Below are 22,005 nucleotides of genomic sequence, written 5' to 3' on the forward strand. Positions count from 1 at the left end.
ATGTGAAAACGCGGACCCCGCACGCCCTAACTCCCTTCGGCCGCCACTACTTCCCTCCTTCCCATTACAAGAAGAACCTCGCAGAGACGCAGTCAGTCGTTGTCCCTCACTCCCTTATATCCTCCTCAATTCCCACACACGTCGCCGTCGAGCAGACATCGTCGACTAGAGGATGAGCAGCATTCAGCCTCTCTTGACCCACCACCGCCACCACTCACCAATGCCCCAAGTCAGCCTCAAGTCTCTCCTCTCCCTCCTCCACCATTGTAGCCCTCCCCCACCCTCCTCCCTCAACTCCACGCCCAGATCCTCATGTCCGCCTACTCCCACCACTCGTTCCTCCTCACCCGCTTCGCCCACACCTACCTGTCCTCCTCGCTCCTCCTGCCGCGCAAACAATCCTCACTTCCTTCCCCAACCTTGCGCCCCTGTTCCTGTGGAGCGAGACCATCAAGGCCTATTCCCGCAACGGCCTCTTCCGGCCCGCCATCGACGTGTACCACCGGATGCTCTCCCTCGACATCCTGCAAGCTTGTTCTCATTTGGGGTCCCTCCAACGGGGAAAATGAATTCATGAGCAAGTCTTGCAAGCTAACATGGATATCAACATCCATTTAGGTGCAGCTCTAATAACCATGTATGCTCGGTGTGGTAGCATCAACGATGCACGGACAACGTTCGACGGTATGCTTGAGAGAGATTTTATCTGTTGGACAGCCATCATCTCTGGATATGGGATGCATGGTCTAGCAAAAGAAACAAAGGTTCTTTTCAATGAAATGGTAGCATCTAGAGTTAAGCCAGACGGCGTTGCTTTTGTTGGGCTTCTAACAGGATTTAGTCACAAAAGAATGGTTGAAAAAGGTCAAGAATGCTTTAGAAGAATAGTGGGGGAGTATGAGATAAAGCCTACATTGGAACACCTCAATTGCATGGTCGGCATGCTTGCTAGAGCAGGTACACTAGACGAGGCCGAGGAGTTCATCGAAAACATGGGCATGCAGCCTGATGCAAGGATGTGGGGCGGGCTTTTGAATGCCTGCAAAGTTTACAAAAATGTTGACATGGCAGAGCAAACCATGGAATAGCTCCTGATCATAGACCCCAGCAATGCAGGATGGTATGTCCTGATGTCTAACATCTATGCATTTGCAAAACAAACAGTGGGATGGTGTTGCGAGAATGAGACTACTAATGAGGGAGGCAAGATTTCGAAGCCCAGTTGGAGTTCAATCGAGGCTATAGGTCAAACGCACACCTTCTTCGCGTTCGATAAGTCGCACAAGTTCAGACAAGATATACAACTTACTCAAGGAGCAGAGATAGTACAACTTCCACAATTTTTTTTTTTTTTTTTTTTTTTTTTTTGCAGAAGAGGAAAGGTGCGAGACTATGAGCGCCAATGGCTATGTGCCAGAAACAAAGTCCGTATTAGTGAATTTAGACGAGGAAGAGAAGGAAGATCTACTTTGTGGCCACAATGAGAGATTAGCAATTGCTTTTGGGATCATGAACACAAAAGAAGGGGAGGTTCTAAGGGTGATAAAGAACTTGAGAGTGTGCGTAGATTATCATACTGCTGTTAAGTTTATAAGCAAGATTGCCAATAAGGAGATATTGATTCTGTTATGAATGATTGTTATGATTAGTTATTTTCGTTTCTGAGTTTTGTTTTGAAGTTGAATTTTATTATGTGCCTAAATTTGTGTCAAATATGTTAAATTTAATTTGGATTTGTACAGACAATATATGTCTTGCATGCCAAAATTTACTGCAAGATAAGGTTTTGAAATGAATTTCAATTTACTTATTATATTTTAAATTTCTACAAATATGTCTTATGTGTCAATTATGCTTTTATTTTTGAAATATTTACTGAGTGTGAGTTTGAAGAACAGTAATATTTATTCTTGAATTCTTTGTTGTTCTTCACATAAAATTTTTATAATCTTTTTATTAAAAAAATATTTTATTTATAATTTTTTATATTAACAAACAAAATATAATTTTTAATTTTTTTTTAAAATAAAAAATAATATAAAATAGTATATCATATTACCAAATGTATTTTCTACTTTCTAAAAATTAGATCAGAAAATAAAAAAATAAAAAATTAAAAAAAAAATTCAAACCAAATGCCCCTTTAGATACTTGGATTAAAAAAAAATTAAATTTACTTCAAAGTAATATCAATGCTTATTTCACATCCAGGGGAGGGGCCATTAGATTTTTATCATTCCTAGTACAAACGGTTGTTCCCTCATCAACCAAACCGTAATCCACAACACTACAGCACCACAGGTGTCCTAATTCTGAAGGGAAATTCATCAGAGGCGTCCCTAAAACGTTTTCTTTCCTTCAAAGTCCTCCACGTCCAACTGCTTAATCCAATTGAAAAACATTTGTGATATTTTGAAGCTTATTAGACCGAGAGCTCCAATACTCTGATTGAATTCAGTTCCTTGTAACTCAAATTACCAATTAGTAAAATGGGCACAGTATTCTTGCAAAAAGTATCGCACTCAGATAACTATCAGTTTGCTTGAATGAATTTTTCTATAGTTATTGACTAATTATTACAATTCAGAGAAATATGGAAATGACCCAGAAAGTTCGAATTAAGAAGCTTGTTCGGAAGAAGCTGCTTCCAGCATCTGCAACATCAAACGAAGTTCAACTGTGAAAGGCTACTCGCATTGCTTATGACAAATGAAGATTACATGCTTACTAAGGATCTGAATTACAAATGCTTGTAGCATATGCCAAGAGACTCCTGCCATGTAACACAGCCCCTACAACAGGTTCTCTTCTATAGGGCCACGTTCATGTCATCTTGCCTGTACTCATTATGAAGAAAACATGAAAAGACTTCATTAGCTGGGGACAATATCTCCAGCAACCTGATACAAAATAATGAGATCTCCAGCCATCTAGTAAGGAAATAGACTAGTTGCTGCTAATAACACTATATCATTTTAAAATAAGATTCAATAATATAAAGTGATTCACGAATTAAATAATAATATAATCTGCTTTATTTATTTATTTTTTCCAACACTAATTAATCTATTTTACCAATCGTAATGAGATAAAACTATTATATTTCCAATATGATAAAAAAAACACTTATACATTCATTTAAGCAATAATATAAAGGCTCTATTATCATATTTTCTATTCTCCTACACAATTGCCAACTAAGGCACACAACCACAGGCACATGGATCTGTCCTGTATTGTGTAAAGTAATATTAGAGTCCTAACCACGTCGACTCATCGACCGCACCACCATCCATTCCACCACTCTATATATTTTGCCTCTCATCAACAATATTCTCTTCTTTCAGCATATCCTCATCCTCCTTCAATCTTCATAATTCCTCTTCAACTAACACAAACCATCTTGCTAATGCCCTGACTATTTGGAATGTATCTTTATTGCACAGATTCCTCAGTTATGCTGCATGGATCAATTTCATGCTGAAATTTCTCCCATCGAATACTAGGTAGAAGAGGGAAGAAATATTTCTCTCTCTAAATTAACTAAATATGTTTATCAAGTTATCATAATTACTCGAAAAATCTTTTTCCAATAGTAGACACCCACTGTACTAAAATCTCATAGTCGTCTCTGCACAACACCATCATCTTCCTTATGCAGAATGTCTTCTCCTTCCCTACAATGCGCCACTTTCATCTTCTTCCATGAACAGAGGGGTTTCTTCCCTGTTACTTTTCCCTTCAGAAATTTGATCTTAAAGCAAAAAATAGGCATTGCAGTTTCCCTATCCAGATCTAGTTTTATTTCCTTCAGCTGCTAAAACTATCTCTATCAACCAAATTGAAAATCAACTTTGAAATCCAAAGGTAATTCTCACAAGGAATCAAACTAATACTTCCTTACTTCCTACCAATAAAAACGAGCTTAAATAATTACTAGGTTGAACTGACTGAGAATTTTTGGCTTTTGGCTTACTATTGCATGCCATGCATTTTCATTAGCAAGTGCAGCTTGTTACCTAAGAAAAAAAGTGAAAGAAAAAACTAGGAAAAGAACCTGAAGTTGAAGATACCAATTGCAGGAGGAATAACAAATGGGAAAAAAAATTCAATTTGCAGTGAATATCTGGTAATGGTAGCCAAAAAATTGAATCTCTTCGATCAGCAAAAGCAACACTTCCCTGATCAAGCAGCTCTTCAATCAGCTGTGAAGGGAGAAGCTCTATGATGAAGATGTTATTTGATCATGAGAGATAAGCAGTGTTCTAAATGACAACCGAGGCAGCCATCGAGGCGGTGTCTAGGCGGAAGACGGGCATCAACCGCACCGCCTTTGCCTTAGGCGGTGCTTAGGCAGTCAAAGATGAGACAAGGCTGGTGAGGCGGGCGAGGCGGCGAGGTGGCGAGGCGAACGAGGCGAACGAGGCGGTGGGTGAGACAAAAAAGTCAACAAAATTTAAAAAACCCTACTGAAGCTCTATGATAAAGATGTTATTTGATCATGAGAGATAAGAAGTATTCTAATGACAACTAAAGCAACTACCAAGGTAGCACCTAGGCGGGAGACGGACATCAACCGCACCGCCTTCGCCTTAGGCAGTGCTTAGGCGGTCAAAGATGAGGCAAGACTGGTGAGGCAAACGAGGCGGACGAGGCGGACGAGGCTGTGGGTGAGAAGGAAAAATCAACAAAATTAAAAAAACTCTACTCCCTTTCAAAACATAAATAACTCCACAATCTAAGTCACCCACAACTCACCTCCTTTAGCCTGAAACCGTTACTTTCGCTGCCACTAGGTTAGCTTTTATATATTTTTAGTCATGGTTTGAAATCTCGAACCGTTTCACAGATACAGTCATTCCGCTCGTGGACCGTCACCGACACAAACATAAGCTTTTATTTAGAAGATTAGTTATGTTTAGTCTAATCTTTATTGGCTTGTTGCCATATTGAATTGAAACTTTGAATTTATACTTAGGCTTTTGATAAAAGTAATGATATTACTATTTAATATTAATATGATGATGAATTTTTATTAATTATCTTGTTAGTTGCATTTATATATTTATGTGTACCTTATATAAATTATATTATATGGTATGAAATTTATTTATGCATAACATCATAAAGAATAAACTATTTATAGTATTATATAAATAATAAAAAAATCAACTGCCTAGGCACCACCTAGGCGGCCGAGGCGGTAGACGATCACTAACCGCCCCACCACCGCCTACCGTCATTTACAATATTGGAGATAAGGTCGATCAAATAACCCAATTTAATGGTATTTTTTACTACTCGATTTTATTCCCTTCACCCATCTCTCCAAGTAGACAAGGGAGATAACCGATTGATAAAATTTCTCCTCCAGTCTCATCATCTCAAGTAGACACTATTTTGTTACTCTTTCTTCCTTTCCCTTTGCTCTCCACTCGTTTACATCCTCTCCCTCCCATTCCCTTCACTTCAAGTAGATGGAGTCTCCTCGCTTAGAAATTGAATGACCACCACCAGTTATTCACTATTTCCCCATAATACGCCTCCATAACTACATCACCATTGCTATCTCCTTTATGTGTAATTGTGCCACAACCAGTCTCCTTATCCTATAATTTTCTTTACAGTTCCCCCTTCAACTAACACTTTTATAGAAACCATCTCGATCTCAATTACATTTCTAATTTTCATACATCTAATCATTGTCATTTAACATTTAATTGAATATTTAATTGATATTTATTTGGATTAATTGGGAATTTTAAAGACTGTTTTGATCTTCAAAATTATTAAAGATAGATGTATAAGTGGAATTTCTTACTCGTGTTGGTTCAAAAATTAGGATTTCAAGTCATTTTTCATATGACTAAATTTGACTCCATTTGGAGTCTAATTAGTTGAGTCACGGTCGAGCCAAAGTTGAACCAATATCGATTTTGGTTTCAACTCAAAGGGAGTAGGGCATGAAATTTTGTTTAAAGGTATTTATGAGTATTTGGCTGACCATGCACACCATTCTATTTCTCTTGTACAATCTCCCCATCTTGTGTGCCTCCTCACCTCAAACACCAACACCATTGCATCTGCACGATTAACCCTCTTTCCTCTTCATGGTTGGTGAAATTTCCTTTTTCCTCTTCTCCTCACCTCTCTAAGGTTGACAACATCTCATTGGTGGAGGAAATGAATGGGCTTTCTTTCCTTTCAAGAGGTGTCTTAAGGATACCCTTATACCCTATATTGTTTTGAGTTTATGGGTAACTTAGATGCATTTTTAATGGTTTTTGTGGGTAATTTAGGACAGCATAAAGGGCTCAAAGTTCAAGACTTTCAAGTCTTGAACTGAGTCGTATCAAGGTCTATCTTAACGGTTTTAACCAAGGTTGGCAAGTCCTTCCTTTGACTATTGAATTAACATCTATAGTGCATGATCTTAATTCATGGAGATGGAGTAAACACTAATTTGCAATGAAGCTGAAATTTTTAGACTCAGCAGGAAGTTGTATGTACCAAACGATACTTTGATACTTGCTAGAATTGTTTATTAAGTGAAATCAATTGGCTTTCAAACTTCAAAAAGAAGGATAATGGTATAAAAGGAAATGTATGAGATGCCTTTAGGGCTTGGGTGACTAAGTTAAGATTTAATGAACAATTAGATGCTATCTTTATATTTCTTTTTATACTTGCTGGAAATTTTGGTTAAATAACATAAACTAGGAATTTTGAAACATGAAAGGGGATATAATAGTGGAAAAAATGGCAAAATGCTAATTTGGAATGTTGGATGATTTACATAGACAAAATATTCAATTAAGTAAACATTGAAAATGGAATAGGACTTAATTGAAAAATAATTTTTTTAAAAAAGGAAACAGCTTTGGCGTAACGGTAAAGTTGTTGTCCTGTAACTTTGAGGTCGCGGGTTCAAGTCATGGAAACAGTCTCTTGCAAAATGCAAAGTAAGACTGTGTACAATAAACTCAATGTGGTCCAACCTTTTTCCGGATGTCCTTTCCTATCACTATTGACCATCGTGAATTCAATATGGATTAAAATACAAATATTCCTATTTTAGGTGGAAAATAAGGAAATCTTAAAAAGCATAGAAAACTATTTATAACATAGCTCACTCGAATGTTAGAAATTAGGCAAACCTTTCACAAGTTTGTAGGAGAATAGGGCAGATGACCAAGGTATACTTTCTATATTTTTTTGGATTGTTCTTAGTCATGGAGGATTCTTACATTATCACCCTATTGACTAAAAAAAATCTTGAGGTTGTTCCCAAGAATCGACGAGTCTCATGTTACCATTACATATTTCTATTTATTTTTGTTATTCTATTACATCAATTTATATTATTTTGTTGATATGTTTATTTATCTACAGCATGAAGCTTGTGAGGTGAAACATAGACATAAAAAAGCAACTATTTCCATAGTATTTTAGACTCATGCCACTTTTCCCTTTTGTCTCCAAGTTTATAGGCCAAAGGTTGTACTTAATTGGTTGATAAAAGATGTCAACAGTAGACTTTTTAATGCTTCTCACATCATAGAAAAAATTAATTATCTAAGATTTGGAATATGAAACATATACTAATAAAGCAATGGAGATAATAGATACAATAATTAAGAAAAAAACTAATATTTCTTATATGCAAGAGATAAAATGGGTAGGAGAGAAGACAAAGATGATAGAGAACTAGGATTTTAAATTATGATACACAGAAATAAATAAAATAAAAAATGGAGTTGATAAAGTAGTAGAAATAGCTAAAAAAGGGATAGGATTATAACTCTTAAGATAGCAGTAGCGAAATAACTATTAATGTAATTAGTGTTGGTGCAGGGAGCACCAAATGATCGAACCTTAGTTTTGATAATGACAAGATGTTCAAGTTAAGTGTGTCGTGATTACTAATGAGTTGATCTAAGTGTGCAGGGAACACAGGAAAGTCCTAGTTGAGGCTAGACAAGCAAGTTCTAGTGGAAACTAGGCAATGGAAGTCCTGGCTGGAGGCTAGACAATGGAAGTCCTGGTCTGTACGACTAGGCAGGAAGACTTAGCGGACCAAGTGCACCAGGTGGAAGTCTAGGCAGATCAAGTGGGTTAAATGTCTAGCAGTGAAAGTCTAGACAAGTCAGGTGGACCAGATGTCTAGCAGGAAATTCTGAGGGCCGAGGATCGAGGCTAAGCAGAAGTCCAACAAGTCTAGAAGACTTGGTTGGCAAACAAATAAATTCTCCCGAGTGGAGTGGGTAAGGGCGCATTCCCAATGTGGAAACAGTAGACATCGGTCTGACCCAGGATTTCACTGGAAATCCGAAATCAAAACCAAAACAATTATAAAACTGTTATCTTTTTCTGTTAGTTTTTGGTTTTATGCTAACTTGTAATACAGGAAAAGAGCGGCTGGAATTTTATGTTCTGAGCGCCCTTATCTGGATCCAGGCGCCCGGATTGGTTCCAAATGATCGGACGTCAGCGGAACGAGACCAGCGAAGCAGTTAGGTGGCAAAGTCCCAGTGGTCGGGACACCTCAGCGTATAGGCATTACGGAGTCAAAGGTTCATCCAGAACCTCCACGTCAGCATACAGACGCTCGGAAAAGGATACAGGCGCTTGGAAGTGCCAAGTCAGCAGCGCCGATGGTGAATCGGCAGACAGCGTGGAGGTGCCTAGAAAGGCTTCCAAGCACCCGTAAAGCCTAATAAAAGAGCATCGAGGGAGACTCCTCAGAGTATCATTCTACAAATAAGCGACGACCATCTGCACGCGAAGCTTCAACCAGGAACGTCGTCGTAACGGCGAAGTGCTACACAAGAAATCTACATCTACATTCCTTCGGTAATTCTAAGATTTTGTACTTAATTCTTAAGGACGGTATCACTGTTACCAATCCTATCTTTTGTATTCGCTAACTCCTTTTCGTAAGAGGAGAGTTATATAGTAGATTACCCATCGGAAACAGTCATCTGATCGTGGGCCTTGGTGTAGCAACCTGTTGCTATGAACCAAATAAATATCAGCGTGCTCTGTTCTTGTGTTTGTTATTTTCCGTTGCATCTTTACACAACTCTGATCGCAAGAATTCACGAGAAGTTTTTTACGAAAATTGAAAACGCTTCGATAGCGCTATTCACCCCCCCCACCCCTCCTCTAGCCCTCTCAACGATCCTACAATTGGTATCAAAACGAGGGGTGCTCGAACATAGTGCAACCACTGGTCGAGCAAGTTTTCTGATTTTTCGCGTTTTTAATTCATTATAAATTTTTCCCACACTACTAATCCAAGATCAAGTCTTGGTACATTTCGTTGTTTTCCTGTGTGCGAGATTTATTGGTCCATTAGAAAGGATACAGTACTACAAGGTCACCTCTGTTCTCTGGGAAGGATTTCATCTACTGGAAAGGTAGAATGGAGTACCACCTAAAGACACAAGTGGATATGTGGATCGTCATTCAAACAGAATTCACAATCCTAATCGATAATGACGACCTTCCATAGTCTTGCGACAAATGGGATACGACCACCAAGAAAAAGATTGAAGCCGACGCAAAGGCAACTCAAACACTGCAATGTGAGTTGACCATAGAAGAGTTAAACAGAGTCGGACCGTTCATCAGCGCTAAAGATCTGTGAAACAAGCTCATAGAATTTCATGATGGAACGTCCAACACAAAAGTCATCCAGCATAATCTCCTCATCAACAAACTCTACAACATCAAAATGATGGAAGGAGAATCAACAAGTGGATTGCACGCACGAATCCAAGACCTGCTGAATGAGCTGCACGCAATTGAACAACCCGTTAAAAATCGAGATGTCATAAGGTACGCACTGAAAGCGTTCCCTAGAATCACTTTGTGGACATCTATGGTGGATGTTTATAAGGTCTCCAGGGACCTTTCAAAAATCAAACTCGACGAGCTATTTTCCGAATTCGAATTGCATGAACAAACTAATGTCATTACGGAAGAGAAAGGTATAGCTTCCATTGCAAAACCAACCAAGGAGAAGAGGTCCAGAAAACAAACAGAAGAAGAATCTGATAAATCGTCAGAGTCAGAGAGCAATGATGAAGTCACAACCGAACTAGTTAACCTAGTTTGGAAGATGCTAAAGAAGAAGCGAAGACTAAAAAGATCAGAAGTGAAGAAGGTGGTACATAAAGCCAACTCCAACAAACCATCTACAAACAAAACAGAGCTTACTTGCTATGGGTGCAAGGAAAAAGGGCACTTCATATCCCAATGTCCTAACCAAAAGGAGCGCAAGTCCAGGAAGAAGGCGCTCAAAGCAACTTGGGATGAATCTTCATCAGAGGACTCAAAAGAAAAACCAACCACAAATTTCCTAGCTCTTCCAGCTCGGGATGAACAAACTGGAACAGACAACGAGTCAGACTGAGATTCAAGCTCAAGTCACGGATCCGCATTCATTTCAGAAGGACCCATAACCATTGTAAGCATAAATAGATTGTATTCAATTATTTATAGTTTATCAAAGAGGCTAGCTAAGTCTAATGCTCAAGTTGAATCACTCCAAGAGGAAGTAGCACTCCTTAAAGAGAAAGTCAACTCTAAACCATCAACTGAAATTGTTCAAGTTGGAAACTCAACTCAAGTTAATATCTTAAGTCCCTCGGATGCATTGAACCCTCAATTCATTCTACATATCATTCTTCAGTATTTACCGACATAGTTCACCTCCTTCTGACTATCGTCAATATTGCCACCTCGATTATAATATCTCCCTTGGATGCATCGAACCCTCGAATGCTTCATAACGTTCTTCTTTGATCTCCAGTGGACCTTGAGCAAGCCATCGAGCCAACCAACTTAGTCACGCTAAGTCAAGCTCCATGAGCTTCTTTAATGTCACTCAATATTTCTTGTCCTGCGCTCCCTTAGATGCCTCATACATCCTTCTCCAAACTTCAACGGACCTAACTCCAATGGACCTACAAGACATTAGGCATTCTAACTTGACTATGCCAAATCATCATCCATAAGTCAATCTCATCAAGTCAGAAGCTCCTCAATCTTCGCATACATCCTATCAAATCCCCCTGCACAACTTAAAGCACACATCAAATACACAAGTAAACATAATTTAAACTTTTTTTCCCAACACGGCAACAAGCCACTTAAAAGATGGAACCATACTTTGATATCTCTTGTCCCAAAGTTAGCACATGCAACCAAAGTGACGGACTATAGGTCAATCTCCTATTGCACGATTTTCTACAAAGTTATTTCTAAGATCTTAGCAAGTAGAATGTCCGATGTTATGGATCATCTCCTTCACCAATCTCAGGTTGCATTTCGTGGAAGGTCGCCTCATCACGGACAATATTCACTTGACCCAGGAGCTTTTTCAAAGATACAATAGGAAGAGGATTTCTCCTGAGGTGGATCATGAAGATTGATCTCCAGAAGGCTTTTGACTCAGTTCATTAGGATTTCCTACGTGAGGCCCTTCTGGATATTACACATCCCAGATAGATTTGTTGCGTGAATTATGGAATGTGTGAGTACCACGTCCTTTTTGGTAGCAATTAATGGGGGTGTTTGGTTTTTTTCGAGGGTCGGAGGACTAAGACAAAGAGACCCTTTATCGTCATATCTTTTTGGTATCTGTGTGGAAATATTTGGGAGACATACAACAAAGTACCGGCTATCCTGGTTTTCATTATCACCCTTAGCGTGCCCGCCTCAGACTAGCTCACTTGGCTTATGCAGGTGATCTACTTCTTTTCAGCAGAGGCGATGCAGTTTCAGTGGGTGTATTGACTACATCCTTAGAGGAGTTTAGTGTAGCATCAAGTCTTCAGATAAATAGATAGAAGTCATGTATCTACCTAGCAAGGGTTGATTATGTGACATGTATGCGACTGCTCACTATCATAGGTTTTCAAGAGAGTTCCATGCCGTTTAGGTACCTTAGGATTCCTTTAGCTGGCAATGACACTTCATATTTCTAATTATAACCCCTTGTTGGTTTCGCTAGGTAGACGGATTGATGCTTGGCCTCAGCAAAACTCTATCTTATGCAGGCAAGACACAACTTATTACTTATGTGTTACAGGGAGTGGAGTGCTTCTAATTATCTATCTTACCACTTCCAATAGGTTTTATTGATTGAATCTAGAGCATATGCAGGCCTTTCATGTGGACGTCCACACACCCCTTGTCTCTTGGGCTGATATGTGCATACTAAAGGATGAAGGTGACTTGGGAGTTTCGTGATCTGCGTGCTTGGAATTTAGCCATCCTGGCTAAGGTAATATGGTAGGTACAGGCCAAGGAGGACACACTTTGGATAAAGTGGGTGCATCTCATTTACTTGAGGTGCACTGATGCTTGGTCCTGGGAGGTTGCTCACACGAACTCCCCGTTGATCAAGCAGTTGCTCCAAATACGGGATCTTCTCCTTTCAGCGTTGGGGCACTAGAGGTTGCTGAACAGATGTTGGTGGACTGATTTTCTAAGGATGGTGGTGTGACCCGAGCTTATGATTTCTTTAGGCACCCTAGTCCCAAGAAACCATGGGCCCAGATGTTGCTAGACAAATGGGTGGACTGATTTTCTCAGGATGGTGGTGCGAGGCTTATGATTTCTTTAGGCACCCTACTAGAAACCATGGGCCCGGATGGTGTGGAAGACCTATGTTCAGCCTAGTTATGCAGTCACATTCTGGATGGTGGTGCAGCACGTCTTCCCGCTAGAGACAAGCAGGAGTACCTGGAGGATCGACAGTGCAGTCGTTAGGTGCTAGAGTCACAGGAGCATCTGTTCTTTAGATGCCCTCCCATTGCAGAGCTCTAGAGGAGGATCAAAGATTGGCTACATATGCGATAGGAAATGTCCACATGCAAGAGAAGGATGTGTGTATTCGATAGATGCTACCGTGGGAGTCGGTTGTTGACAAAAGCCCGTCATTTGGTTTTGTCTTCTATGATTCACTATGTTTGGCGAGCGAGGAATACATAGCTTCTTTGGAGAGGGGCAGTTAGATTTTAAGAGTGGCATATAAACGCACATATAGGGGTATACTCTGATCTGGTGTTGTGTCAGGTATAAGTAGCCCTCAGGAATGAGGAATGGTTGATTATGGTGATTGGGCTTCGCAATCCTTGTTGTACACCTTTTCTTTGGATTTAATATATTTTTATTTATCCGAAAAAGGAGGCTATCACAACATAATTTGTTTGTATTGGAGTTAGATCAACAGGGACCAAACATCTCTCAGTGATCAAAAGAGATGTTTCGTTTGCTTATGCAACATGATAGGAATTTAGGTGAGGTTCTAGTGTGAGCGATATCCTTGTAAGGCATGGTGGAAACAACATTCAACAACTCCAATTATCTATGCCAATTTTATTGGTTTTATCTCTATATTTAGCAAACTAATATGATTTTATGTGTCATTAGATGTGGGCAATGTGTAGTCCCTATATAATGTTTGTCACCTTCATTGGCCTCAAGAGTTTTATATGGGGCTTTAAACTCCCCATCACTATGATGAATTCTAGAATGCTTTTCTTTTAGATTATGTTCACATCTGAATTTCTATAATAATGACTATATGGGCATTTGATGCTAGGTGTGTCCTTTACCATGACATTTTTGCCATTGTATGTTAAGGTTTGAGTTATAGTTAGGCCTATCTGTTCTCTAGGACAGGTTGAACAAGTTAATTTTCCTTATGGTATCCTACAAGGGGTTGCATTACCAGTCGAATAGCTTGATTTCTTGAATGTAGTAGACTTCATGAACTATTCCATATCTCCATGCTTATAGCAAACTTCTTCTATCAACTTATGGTAAACAACTCCACCTGTGTTTGAATTTTCATCCTAGGTTCAATAATGAAATGAATGAGGGTTACCTAAAGGTCTAGTCCAAGATTGCGATCAAGGCTTTAGACTTACTTTGATACTCAATAATGCTTGGACTGACTACTTTATAATTGGCCGCCTACTATAATGTTGATTTTTAAAGTAGATGAGGATACTTTTCTATTAGTATTTGTTCATTTTCTAGGTGGCAATTCATGCCATGTCATGTCATAAGCATGTTATGTCATTTGGCTCAATACAAACCTATATGATGTAATACAAAACTAAGTGCATATTTTTTAAAAGTAATTTTTTAAGATGTAAAATTAAATACACTCTCAAAAGAATTGAGTTATATTTTTAGGTTTTGTTTTTATTAATTGTGTCAAGTTGTGTTATCACTCTCAAAAGCAATTCATGCCATGTCGTGTTAGAAGCAAGTTGTGTCATGTCTTAATTGCAAACTCTATTCATTTGAGACCGTTGTGTGATGGGTTCTATTTTTTTTCTCAAAAAGGATCCGATCACTTTGTCAATACTTATTGCAAACTCTATTCATTTGAGACTGTTGTGTAATGGGTTCTATTTTTATCTTCTCAAAAAAGGATTGGTTCACTTTGCCAATACTTTTTGGCAACAAGAGACATATTATACCAATCAAAATAATCTTACATTTCATATAGTCAATCGAGAATTACATTTTGGATTTAACTGGCTATCAAGCTTCTTTCTTAAAATGTCTATTGTCATCTCTAACTCATGTTGAGGCCTAGATCAATTGTTTCTAGGGAAGTGGTCTTCTATAAGAATAGAATAATGATGTTTCCAGAGAAGTGATCTTTTATTCTTAATGATGATGAAGCCTATTTTGCCTAGGTAAGATTTATGAGTTAATGTTTGATGAATGATCTAGTATGTTACAATCTTTTTCCTTTGTCAATTCACTAAATTGCATTGCATGCTTTTAAAATCATTTTAGATCTTGGACTTGAGTGCTTAGAGCCTTAAGCTCATCTTTTATGTGGTCATTTTAGGTCTTGGACTTGAGTGCTTAGAGCTTTAAGCTCATCTTTTATGTAGTCAAGAGCAACACCCTCTCACTCAAGGACTCAAATAGATTGTAAAGCGTAGTGGCTAAGTCGTCCACAGTAATGATTAGAGATGAGCAAAAAAAAAAACAACAAATAGAGAGAAGTAGAAGATTGATGGTGATGTAGAAGGACCACCAATTTCAAAAAAAAAAAAAAAAACCTCCCCTTAATGGAATAACCTTTTTGAAAAAACCCTAACCTAGAAGTGGGATGCTAATACCACAAAGGGAGAAATGAACTATTGTATTCTTTGCTATGAAAAGATACTCATTACATAGTATATATAAGTCAACCTAATCTAGATGTGAGAAATCTAATGTGGGACTATTCCAGAACACTAATAACCCTATTGATCTAATACATCTAATAATACTCAAGGAAAGTTACAGTCATGTAACATCTCATGGACTAGTTCAACATACAAACATGATGATTCCTTGAATTTCTAACAGGCTTCTTGTTTGGTAGCTAATGATATTGAATAAATAGAAAAGACAAACTAGAAGCTAATATTTAAAGCAGACTTAGGTTTTATTGTTTTCCATCCACAAGTCAGCAGTGCAACAGGATGCAATAATAATTAAATTTAGTAATAAGGGTAATTAGTGATTAGTGAAGAGTTTTTTTTTTCCAAAATGTGCATCCATTGTAGTATAATGGTATATGCATGATAACAAATTAACCTTTTTTGAAATCATCATTTCTTATATTCTTTCCTCTTTCCCACTCCATCATTGCACAAAGTTTCGACATAATTCCACAAAATTAATATAATCAAAATATAAATCATGCAGAAAGGATATTTTTTCTGGATTACCAGGTGTCATGCATTTCGCCTTTCAATCTTTGAACTCTTTGAGCTTGTTCTCGGACACATAAAAGGTTAGTTTTCACTTCTTTACAAACTCTCCCTTCAATTAGACGAATAGGCAACCAAAGCTTGGGAACAAGCTCCACAAAGTAAGACAATATTGTTTGGAATTCTTCATCTACAAAACTCTGAGGGTCGCTGCCACAGAAGGCCATGATTAGCATTCCAGTTCAACAAACTAGGTTATACTACTAGGAGTTATAATGCATATTAAACTGCAAATTTAAATTCACAAAAGCCCATTGTGTTTTACACTATGTGTGACTGTTTTGTTTCATTGTTATTCCACATAGATAATCGTTTGATATTTTATTGATCAAACTATAACTCGTACATTCACATACTATATAACTGAATATAAATATTTCAATTTCCTCTTGAAGATTCACAAAAAATGGGGAAAAAATAAAAAAGATGCCCCTTTTATTGGAATCATCAAAAGGGCCCCTATTTCATTTATCATCAAAACAACACCTCATCCCATTTTTTCCAAAATTACCCTTGTTTTTGGCATTGTTGTAACAACTATGATTCATGCTACAGAGTAACACTATGTTATAGCAGCTATGAACTATAGTTGTTACAATATAAATACTTTATCTTGGTCAATACTAGTTAACATTATGTTGTAGTAGCTATAAATCATGGCTGCTACAATATAGACACTTTATCTCTAGTCAACATTATGTTGTAGTAGCTACGATTAGCTATTATAACTGTGTACAACTATGAACCATAGCTACTACAATTGTGTAGGAGCTACGATTCGTAGCTGCTACAACTATGTTTAAGTCATATTTTTTTATGTTGTAGCAATTATGACCTATAGCTACTACAAGAGAATCGTAGCTGCTACAACTATGTTTAAGTCATATTTTTTTTATGTTGTAGCAGTTATGACCTATAGCTGCTACAAGAGTACCAAAAACAAGGGTATTTATGGGAACAAAAATGGAGTGAGGTGGAATGGGGCGTTGTTTTGATAATAAATGAAAAAGGGGTGTCATTTTGACGATTCCAATAAAAAAGAGGTGCCTTTTATTTTTTATCAAAAAAAATTGCTTTATCTGAAATGCAACAGTATGTCTCATTAAATGAAGATCTACACCTGTTCCAAAATATAGAACTGTCAGTTCATGACTTTGTACAGGGTTGAAACAAGATAGCAAACTTTTGAGTCTAGTGTTTGTTTGAGGGCATTTTTATTGGATCCAAGCACATGTCATTCAAGTGCTTTGTGACAAGAGATACAACACCAATTTGCCAGGAAGCTTGCTGGAATTCTGCATGATAATAGAGTCTAATAGCGGCAGTAGTCGCCAGCTCTAAATGTTTGCATTAGTCAAGGTGAGTTTGATATGGGCTCTATCAGATTAGTTAGCATTAATTTGAATGCAAGTCCATTATTTGAGATCTAAAAGAAGAAGAAGAAGAAGAAGTACATATATATATATATATATAGAAGACCTAAACTCATCATCCAAAAAGCATTACTTATTTCTCAAACTATATATATATATATATAGTTTGAGAAATAAGTAATGCTTTTTGGATGATGAGTTTAGGTCAAGAGAACAAACATTGAGGGGGTCACAAATAGCGGGAAGATGGTAAGTTATGCAGCATAAATTTGTTTTTTGACTGCATCAACAATTTCCAATTTACCAAAAAGTCAAATTTATTCTGTTGTTTACTTCTGATTTGGTAGATGCTGTCTAGGAAAGCAGATGATTCAAGTCTCACTGGTATCGTTAAATACATATTAAATACACATAAGCTAGCATAGTTTGGAAGAGAAGATTTCACAAACTCATAAAAAGATAAGAAGATGATGATTACCTGTTCAATTGACCACTTGCCTTCGAATATCTCGAAATCACCTTCAATCATCCTGAAATCGATGTCCCTCTTCCGAGAATTAGGTAAATTTTCCAGATCTCTCTCATAACAGTCTAGAACGCCCTTCGCATTAAATTTTAGGCCGAAGACCAAATCTTGTTGGCCAACCTGTTGAGGGAAGAAATATTTATCATACGAGCCGCGCAAAACTCAAAGAAATGGTTCTAGGATTCTATTATTATCTCAAGCAGAGAAGCTCGTTTTGAATCTAATGGTAGCTAGAATCTTCAGCAACTCAACATCAATCCTGCCGCCGCCGCCGCCCCCCCCCCCCCCCCCCCCCCCCCCCCCCCCCCCCTTCCTTCCCCACTCCCACCCCATGAAGGACCCTCAGGGATCGAATGTAACGTATCTCTCACCTGAAAAAGTCGCGCAAACTTGTCCTTTTTGTCGAGCAGCTGGCTGACGGCCAAGCTGGGGATGAAACCAGCGAGGCCCTCGTAGTCCGTCAAGACGCTCCACACAGTCTCCAACTCGGCGTTGACCCGGATCCTGGACTGAATCCTCCTCCTACGATTCTTCTGTTCCCCGACATTCTCCACCTCAATTTCAAAGCCGTCCTCTTCCCCCTCCGGAAGCACGTCGGAGGTCGAATTGGCTCGGCGAGAGGAATTGGTAGGGCGACTGAGAGAGAGGGTTCTTCCATGAGGTGCGGAGGAGGAGTAAATGAAGGGAAGGCGATTGGGCAGGAAGGAGGAGAAGGAAGTGCGATGTGGGTGAAAGGGATGAGGTGAATGGAAGGCGCGATCAACTGCTACTGCTCCTAACATCTCTTTGCTTTGCCTGCCCTTCCCTTTGTCTAGAAGAAAACATCACCTGGCCAGTGGCCACTAAGTAACATAAATTATTAGAAAAATGAAATAGGAAATGGTCAGAATGGTAATAGCAGATGGTGCACAACTGGTTGGGTTGGACCATCAAATAATTTAAATAAATTAAATTAAAATTTTATTAATATATTTAAATATAGATCAGTCCCTACGAATTCCGGATCCAAATGGATGTCAATGAGTTGAGAAGGAAGTCCCCTACGAATTCCGGATCCAAATGGATGTCAATGAGTTGAGAAGGAAAAGGAAATTTTAAACACAAAATTAAATTAAAAAATTTAATAAATTCGTGATCTAATCAACAATCTAAATTTAAAATTTTTAATTATTTTTATATTTTATTTTTTTATCAATCGTGGACTTATCCACTTAGGTTTGATCCATTTAAATTACAATTTAAACTTAAAAATTATAATTTAAATTTAAAATATTTAATATTTTTTTTATTTTTTAATAGCACTTAGCCTATGTCTATAATTCATCTTGAATTGAATTTAATTGAGTTGAAGATTTTTTAACTCACCTCCTACTCTGTCCTAAAAAAATTTTTTTATGGATATGATTTATTTATGATAAATATCTCTCTGCCTCACACATCGATCATCAAAGTAAACCATGCACACAACGATCACACTTCATAAGGATTTATTATTAAAATGACATGATAAATGATCTGAATGGAAATGGAAGGTGGTTTAAATGGGAACACAGGTGGGTTGAGGTCATAGCCCAATCCTATACAAAATGCATCCTGTCTGGCACTGTTGGATAAACAATGGCTTGCTGCGTTAGTCTCGGATTGATCACTAGGTCAAGCCAGATGGGTCAACTCGATCCATGGATCAAGTGAGACACGGCACGACTTAGAAAACGATGATGCTTGATTTAATTCGGTTCCAACCTTAAATTCAATAGTTATAAATATATTTTAAAAATATCAAAAAATATCCCTATTTTTAAAAAAAAATGACTTATTTGAGAATATTTTAATAAAGATTTATTTAAAATTATTGAATTAACTCTAAAATATTTTTTAAAATTTTTAATTTTTATAAATATTTTAATCTATCTCTCTCATTTTTCTCATTCTCCTATTCTCAAATCTCAACTTATTCCCCAAATCATCCCTTATTAATCTCAACTCATTTTCTAAATCATTGCTTATTTTTTAAAATCATATTAATACTCTAATTTTCTCACTAATCTTTATAATTTTATTTATCTTATAATATTTTTATTAATCATTATAATTTGTTTCACATAAACATTGATGACATTATAAGTATACCATCTCAAATAATATATTTCTTCACACCAAAATAAATTTTAAATTTAAATTTTTATTAAAAATATTTTTGTCATTTAATAATGATTAATACTTTTAAATTGTTCAATAGGGTATAATATAATAGAATGTCGTGATCACAATTCTAGTGCTCATGAACCGCGTGAATCTATTGTTGAATAGTTGATAGCTTGGTTTCTCTAGCTCTAGTATTGATCATCTTGAATCCACAAATATAAATCCCAATCTATTTTCATATTTGTGCCCTTTAATGGATTGGTGTCCTAACAATAGCTAGAGTTGCTGCTCAAATTGGCAAGGTGATCGCTGCAACAATTTGGTAAAAACTTGGCTGCTAGGATCTATGTCTAAAGAGATTGCTGGCAGTGTAATCAATTGCAAAAACGCTAGACAAATGTGGCTGGAATTGCAAGAGAGGTTCTCACAAGTGAATGTGGTTGAGCTATTCAACATTGAAAATGAAATTCATAATTGTGTGCAAGGCAGCATGTCTGTGGGATCTTATTTTACCAAATTGAAGGGGCTATGGATGAGCGTGAAGCAATTGTACTTTTCCTATATGCACTTGTGGATCAATCAAAGAGGTGGCTGCATATTTGGAAACACAGAAAATCATGAAATTTCTCATGGGTCTTAATGAGTCATATGCAGGTGTTCGGAGTAATACCTTATTACTAGATCCATTACCCACGGTGAATAAAGCATACTCCCTAGTGCTCCGCCATGAGAAACAAGCAGAAGTAAAAAACTGGAAAGGGGCAAGACCAACCAGAAGTTGTTGTCTTTGCCATAAAGTATCTGAATCGCAAGACTGAAGATGAGCAAAAGTGTGCAAAGTGTAACAGGACAAATCACACCACCAAAAATTGTCGTGCACATCTCAAATGCAGTTTTTGCGGCTGGAAAGGACACACGGTAGAAATTTGCCGCAAAAGGAAAGCAGCAACTGAGGATAATGCAACAATTTCGAAGGGAAATCAAGCTACGTATCTAACTGAAAAGAAAGAGACGAACTTTCGTTCACGGCTGAAGAGTGCAGACAAATACTAGAAATGTTGAGATCCAAACCCTCCTCTGCAAGTCATGTTAGTAATTGCTCAACTCATAATGAACTTTCAGGTAAAGCCTTTTCACTCATTCTTAATGGAAAAAGAAATACTCTGGATATTTGATAGTGGGTGTACAGACCATATGGTTTATGATCAAAACTTATTTACACACTCAAAGCCTGTCAAAAATCGTACCGTGGAATTACCAAATGGTTCAATGGCACAAGTGACTCATATTGGCACAGTAGCTCTATCTCCAGATTTAATTCTTGACAATGTTTTGTGTATTCCGTATTTCCATCTGAATTTGATTTCAATCAGCAAGTCGACCCGCAATTCATCTAATATAGTCATTTTCTTCAACAATATTTGCTTTGTCCAGGACCTACGCTCGGGGAAGACTATTGGGATGGACGAACGGGAGGGCCTTTATTATCTCGATCAAGCAAATGAAGGAATGTGTAATCACACCAAAGCCTCAAATCCGTCTTTTTGGCACCAACGTCTGGGGCATCCATCTTCTAAAGTCACTCCATTATTCAATTCTTCATGTTTTCGAAAATAAAGCTTGTGATACAGACAAGTGTTTGATTTGCCCTTTGGCAAAACAAACAAGACTTCCCTTTTCTCTCAAGTTCCATCACTACTGAAACTAGTTTTGATTTAATACATGTTGATATTTGGGGTGGTTACAAAGTTGCTTCAATTTCAGGTGAAAAATATTTCCTTACTATCGTTGATGACTATACTAGACAAAAACAACATTAAAAAAGTAATCAGCATTAAATTCACATCATGTATCATACAACCTATGCAATATCTATACAACATAACTTAAGCATGTTCAACGCGAGTTTAATACTACACCAACGGCGACCAACGGCGGCCAGGGACCAATATCTATACAATTCCAGCGTCGGCCAACGCCGCACAATGGCGGCCAACAGCTCGCCAACGGCGGCCAACCGCTCCCAGCGGGCAGCGGCCAGCCGCCAGCCCCGACCAGCCCGACCAGCGCAGGCCAGCGCCTGCCAATGCCGGCCCGCGCTGGCCAACGCCAGCCAGCAGGCGCGCGCCAGCAGCAGGCAACGCTGGCCAGCGGCTACCAA

The 22,005-nt window shown here is 37.9% G+C and overlaps 1 protein-coding gene and 1 pseudogene across 2 annotated transcripts; one reads left to right on the forward strand and one right to left on the reverse strand.

Moving 5' to 3' along the window:
* The first annotated feature begins 596 nt into the window (after window positions 1-596).
* On the forward strand, window positions 597-1,632 carry LOC141813051 (putative pentatricopeptide repeat-containing protein At3g23330; annotated as a pseudogene).
* An 844-nt stretch (window positions 1,633-2,476) lies between these two features.
* Window positions 2,477-18,493, reverse strand: LOC141813924 (uncharacterized). 2 transcript variants are annotated; one of them, XR_012600411.1, is made up of 5 exons: window positions 18,071-18,493; window positions 17,652-17,819; window positions 15,759-15,940; window positions 2,729-2,837; window positions 2,477-2,654 (listed from the first exon to the last, which is right to left on the reverse strand). XR_012600411.1 is itself a non-coding variant. In XM_074701932.1 (4 exons), exons 1-4 carry the CDS (start codon window positions 18,479-18,481, stop codon window positions 2,810-2,812), a joined length of 789 nt encoding a protein of 262 aa, XP_074558033.1. In that variant the 5' UTR covers window positions 18,482-18,493; the 3' UTR covers window positions 2,477-2,809. The 2 variants fall into 2 exon arrangements, 1 of the variants encoding a protein (XP_074558033.1); XM_074701932.1 differs by having other exon boundaries at window positions 2,477-2,837.
* Between the last annotated feature and the right edge of the window lie 3,512 nt (window positions 18,494-22,005).

Source organism: Curcuma longa, chromosome 20 (genome assembly GCF_044706935.1).
Source record: "Curcuma longa cultivar G26 ecotype Majalengka, Jawa Barat chromosome 20, ITB_CL_G26_1.1, whole genome shotgun sequence".
In the NCBI taxonomy this organism is placed as follows: domain Eukaryota; kingdom Viridiplantae; phylum Streptophyta; class Magnoliopsida; order Zingiberales; family Zingiberaceae; genus Curcuma; species Curcuma longa.

Coding starts and splice junctions, on each gene's coding strand:
- LOC141813924 (XM_074701932.1), bottom strand. CDS start 18,481: ATGTTAGGAGCAGTAGCAGTTGATCGCGCCTTCCATTCACCTCATCCC. Junction 15,941..17,651: donor GCAAGTGGTCAATTGAACAG/GTAATCATCATC, acceptor AGCGACCCTCAG/AGTTTTGTAGATGAAGAATT. Junction 2,838..15,758: donor GGCGAAATGCATGACACCTG/GTAATCCAGAAA, acceptor TAATGAGTACAG/GCAAGATGACATGAACGTGG.